General features: G+C 32.5%; 1 protein-coding gene and 1 non-coding gene across 2 annotated transcripts in view; both read left to right on the top strand.

The window, feature by feature from the left end:
• The first annotated feature begins 571 nt into the window (after positions 1–571).
• On the top strand, positions 572–638 carry Smp_tRNA_02081_Gln_TTG.1.1. Its single transcript has one exon. It is a non-coding gene (tRNA).
• A 2,662-nt stretch (positions 639–3,300) lies between these two features.
• Positions 3,301–6,000, top strand: part of Smp_170560 (putative g-protein coupled receptor fragment) — a gene marked incomplete at its 5' end in the record, with an annotated part of 29,251 nt that continues 26,551 nt past the window's right edge. The window contains 2 exons of the mRNA XM_018795007.1: positions 3,301–3,309; positions 4,204–4,297. Of these exons, the coding sequence (XP_018649363.1) occupies positions 3,301–3,309; positions 4,204–4,297 (103 nt within the window). The remainder of the gene's footprint in view (positions 3,310–4,203; positions 4,298–6,000) is intronic.

Genomic DNA, 6,000 nt, shown 5'->3' with positions numbered 1-6,000 from the left:
TCTCCTCTAATTCCATTGTTCATGCATTTTCCTACCGATTGCGCTTCGTTTCAGTTCTTTCCTCATCGGTCTTCTGCCAAAATGCATTCTATGTCTGACCAATACCATATACTACTTATATGGATATAAGTAGACCACATCACAGTATAACTGCAGCCAACAGGTCAAATGAAAACTTATCGTAAAAGGAATATGGATCCAGTTAATTATTATCGAATAAGAGAATCATTTCTATGCAGATCATCTTGAAAATTGAAAATTCATCCAGTTTGAAACGAACGGTACTGGGTTAGAGTCCCAGAGTGAACATCATCTCTGAGGTGCAGGTGCATCCGGCTGACGAGTCCCGAATAGGACGAAACGTGCGTCCTGGATTCCACTGCTAGCCACTATCCATCTTTGCTTATAAAGCTTGTGACTTCAGGAATATCGAGGTAGTCTTCACAGGGTGCACATATGCCACCAAGAGACTGATCAGTTGCAGTCCTAAGTAACAATGGGAAGATACAAGTGAACGACACCATGTGAATCCAAACTTCACCCTATTGCACAAGCAAGTAGCTATCAGGACTCAGTAGCTAAGTGGATAACGCGATGGCGTTTGAAGCGAAAGGTACTGGGTTCGAGTCCCAGGGTGAACATCAACTCTGAGATGCAAGCACATCCAGCTGACGAGTACCAAATATGACGAAACGTGCGTCCTGGATTCCACTGCTAGCCACTACCCACCTTTGCTTAAAATACTTAAGTATTATTTTTATACTATCTCAAGATGTTGCTTTATATATGAAAGTGAAATCTTGAGCCATCATTTTACATATAGTGTTGAGTAGGAGTTTTTAAGCAAGACTTTTACAGATAATGCAATTTCACTCTGGTTAACATTTGATGTAATTGACATGGAAATTAGAAATTCACTACTTAATTAAACTTAAACTCTGATTCTTTTTGCCATGCAATATGTATTTTAAATAATTAATAGCAGGGTATTAAATACTAAATCATTATAAAGTTTCGTATGCTTTTTGATATTATTTCTATTTGTAATTAGTTATGTGAAAACAAGCTTTTCAGCTTATCTCCTTAGTTTAACCAATTAGGTAATCTACATTGACAAGCAACACATTTCCCAATCAAATATTAACAGGGAATATTTTTATAAATATTTAAACGATCATTGAAATGGGATTTAAAAGGTTTCTTGATGAAGGAAAAACTATTCATATACTAGAAAATAATAGTTGACTATATGAACGAATAAAGCTTAGTCAATTTATATTTCGCAATACGTAGTGTTGACAATTGTTTGATCATTGAGTAGTGATTAGTGTCATGTATATCAAGTAAATCCTAATACTGATCGAATTCCATCAGTCACTAGTCTTGGTGACTCAACATCTCATCCATGGTATATAAACTCATTTTAAATAAATGAGGCAAAATATTAAAATTCGTCCATGAAAGTAGATTTTGTCAATTCATAGACATTATGTTGAACCAAATTCATAAAAATTAACCAGTGAAAATGATTCACTAGACAAAGTTTAATAAATGACAGCAAATGTCATATACTTGTATCAGTGGTAACATTTTTTCCCAAATATTTGTCACGATGACCATAAAAAATAGGTATTTGATAAGCCAAGTTTGAATAAAATGAACAGTATATATATATATATATATTTTGTAGGTATTTAGCAAATCGACTTACTAAATACCAATATAATTACTTTGGTGTCTACCTCAAATGAATGGTTTGAAAACTGATTGTTCGAAAGCAATAGCCTATAAATCTTTTCAGCGAATTATTTTGCTGATTTGAAGGGTACTTAGATTACTAAATGTTAATCTATGAATATTTATATTTAATTTTCATTAGCAGTTGAATAGAAATTTTTGTTTATAATCATTTTAAAATTCATTTGGAACATGAAACAGTTCAATCAATGAAGTGTATGTAGATATTTATCGAAAATGGATCACGCGCAATATATACTGATAAGACAAATAGCCCGTCTCGAAAAAAAAACCAATAACTTAATCGCCAGAGTTAATAGCATTCACGAATATCTATTTAAATATGACAGCTAAATACACATTAAAAATGATGTTCAAGGATGTCTAACTTAAAAAGTTTTCTTAAAATTAACTTTCAAGTGATTATCTCTTGCATATGATACACTCAGTTTCCATTAATCGATTGATATGTTCATGTATAAATATTAACCAATCGATGGTGATTTTTCTCAGGATGATTGAACAACATTAAAATGTATAATTGTAACAACTCAGAAGATGATCGATATGGGGTCCAATAAAGAGATACAAATCATTCTCTTCAATTATATGCATTATTGAATGACATCAATTAACCAATAAAAATCTATCAAAGATAGAGCTTTCTTCTACCCTTCATAGATTAAACGTCTTCAATACATTTAGGACTATATCTACAGAAAATTAATTAAGTCATTCGTAGACTGTGACCATATCTTTTCATTCTGTGATGCCATCGACTCTTCTTTTCTTACTTTTTTGACCTAACTGACGTATATTCTTTTCTATTTGTTTTCTGATCACATTCGATTTCAACACTTAAATTTATTTTTTCAAAATATTAAATTCACAGTTGAATTCACTAGTTGACCTAGGCTAGACCACCATTGAAAACCTGGAAGCACTGGACGGCAGTTTCGTCCTAGTATGGAGCTCCTCAGCAGTGCATATCAATGACCTTGCACGTAAGACCCCAACCCAAAACTTTCGGTCTCGCTCACGAACGCCTAACCCATAAACCACTAAACCGGCATCCGACAGTGTTACTGTTTAACTTCAAACGATTCACGAGTTTGCGCAACTCTTCATCAATTTCCACGATTAATATTCCTTATCTTAATACTGTGGTATTATCAGCAGATATACACGATATTAAAATTAGCCTTTTTAATAACCTACCTCGTTGATTTCGCCCTTTTGTTATTACGTTCAACAAAATATCATCATCAATAAACACTACCGCTTATTATTGTGGTTGTACAACTATGAGAATCAATCAGCTTAAAAGAGAGCTCCTTCAAAAATCCCCATATTTTATTTTGTCCCAAAAGTGTTTTCTACCTAGTCATGCAGTAAATCATAGTTAAGATTCAACTAGACTGTTAATTATTTACAAAACGTCTGAATGATATTGTTTCATTCTATTATAAAAAGCCTAATAGCCTTGAAATACTTTGAAGATAAAACCAGTTGTAAAACTAGAAGTTTAGGATTACCACGAGGTAATAAACGATACCGAATTAAATGTTTCAAGTGAGACTGAGAATTAAGAAAACAAGATAAATAGACTTTGATACTTCTTAATAATGAAAACACTCAAATTAAAAGTGATATTATGACATTTGTATCGGAAATACTAGAGTAATGTCGTTTTATATCTAATGCCGTATATAACTCACGTTATCCTCATAATGGTGAAATTCTTATGACGGTTAAATGAAAGAACTTGCCTTGATACAAATTAACAAACTTTATCAGTATAGGGTAGTGGAGATTGCTGAATTCCACTGAAATTACCAGTCGACTCGAAATAGAAACCGTTGAAGGCCTGGAGTTACTTGACAATTCTCAGGATTGAGTGTCCACGAATTCACAGGTGGGAACCCAACTCAAGACATTCTTTCTCTCTGGGGTACGAGTGCGAAGCACATGACAAGTGGTGTTCAACCATGTTGGTTGTAAAGCATTTATTCACTACAAGCTATGAAAGATTATCGCGCAATATCATAAATTGTGTGAATTTAGACGTGTAAATTATTAGATTACGGCTTGGTAGTTTAGTGGTTAACCTTTCTCAGCTGAGACAGGTCCTGGATTCAATTCTCGAATGAGGGGTTGTGGATACATTTTGATGAGGAGTTTTATGCTAGACCAAAACAGCCGTGAGATGCTCCTAGGTTTTCAAAGGTTACATAACTGAGATCAGATTTTAATTTCGATGAAATTTAACAAATAATCAATCCATAGGTTGCTTTAAAAGTAGGATAATTTTTGCATTTAAGATGTGAAATAATTCCAACGAAATCATTCTTATACAGCTTCTTTACTTCCTTTTCCTATTATTTGTCGATTATTATCAAGAGAGAAATGAAGTTTTCATTCAGTTTCTAATCAATTCATTGAATTCATTTTCAATTTGTTCTTCAGGAAGCCTCCGAAATTACTATATTGTCTCCAAAAGAGGCTGAAGTACTTCGAGAAAAAGTAAAAAATGAATGTGAACTCAATCGAACATTGGACGGTGAGTATTGTTTTTTATTTTTTATTTAAATGTACTATTCACAGGAATCGTTTAATTATAATTTTCAAGAATATGCTGACCTGTTTCAGATCATACTTATAAAATGCACAGAAATCATAGAAAATAAGTAGTGGTTTATCATTTTAAAAATTCAACATGTAGAAAAATCAATTATGCGAATACCACTTATTAAGACAATAATGCTAAATCTATAGAGCCAAATGTTTAACTTGTCGATTGCAAAACAGTTAGATCTCTAATACAGATCCATTGAATTCCAATCAGTTAGCAAATGAATGATTTCATATGAATGGTTTTAATTTTCCGTCAGAAATTCATTTATCCTCAGTTGGTGTAACTGAACTATACTTTTAAGCTGTCGATAATCACGAAAGCTACTTCGTGTATTTCGTGAGGAATTCAAAAACAGATTCCATGAAGCATTTACCTTGTGGATATCCTTAGAACTTGATTCACTTATAACTGACTAGAAAAAATATTTGTGCTATTATAAAGTGAAAACGGCAAGATTTACAGACAAAATCACATAGAACGCTTAACACATATGTGTTAGATTTTATATGAACTAGAATTCTAGTGAGAATCCGTTACCAGAAAAAGTTAACTATGTCAGATGTAAGGCAGTTTTCTCTCAAAGGCGATGAAAGATGATATTGTTATTTATTTGAAGCTAGACATGCACACCATTAGACGTCGGCTAAATGGTTAAGGAATTTAGCGTTTGCCTCAAGACTTCAGGTTCTGTTTTCCATTACTGGTTAGAAGATAGCGGTTACACGCTACTGAGTAATCCCATACTAGGACAAGACGGTTGTCTAGTGATTCAAGGTTTCTAATCGAATCCTGACTATGTCGATTCATGATGTCAATAACATTCAATGATCTTCATAAATCTATATACTGAGAGTTACTTACTTTCTTCACTTAGAATAAATTCTCAATGAAGCCATGTTACTCAATAGGAACCACTATTTTCGTGTAAACTATATAAATAGTTTAAGAGCCTCTTTTACATGTTTTTCAATGTATTGTCTAAAAATTACATTTCATCAAATTCCCAAATAGTCTGTTCGATGGTAATGTAAAAACTTCGGGAAATCATTTGTTTGTGAAAGTAAAGATATTGTGATTTTCCCTAGAATGCAATTTCATGAAAACATGAAGTGCCTATACATGTACTTAGCAAATAAAATTAAGATATGTAGACAAAGTATATTCTTCAATAAATGTTTATCAGATCCTACAGTTGTATAAACAGACTAATGTTCACCGAGGACCACAACATATTCAACATTATTGTTAAGATTGAGTAGCATTCATGTGTTGAACAGATGATATAACATATGTTATGTCATAAATAGTAATCGAAATAGATTGAATAAGAACGATTTTTGGAAATAACTGACAACATAGTCAAACCACCCTGGTGATATGAATTTACAATTAACGTCATGAGTCAATCGCAGTGGTATATAAAATTAAATGAAAAGATTACGTAATTGAAAAACGGTACATTCTAACAGAAAACCGTGTAAATGTTTCTTTTTCCGTTCTCAAGATGTACATGTTATATCTGGTGCATTTAAACTCAAAACTTCATTTGACTATGATTTCAGAAGTATATGGATCCACCTGTGATTAGTATAATGAATAGTTAATATTAAATCATGGAGAAAGTACGA

The sequence above is a fragment of the Schistosoma mansoni genome, chromosome 1 (genome assembly GCF_000237925.1).
Source record: "Schistosoma mansoni strain Puerto Rico chromosome 1, complete genome".
NCBI lineage: Eukaryota > Metazoa > Platyhelminthes > Trematoda > Strigeidida > Schistosomatidae > Schistosoma > Schistosoma mansoni.
Note: the sequence above shows the minus strand (reverse complement) of the source record. Positions and strands in the feature narration are given on the sequence as shown.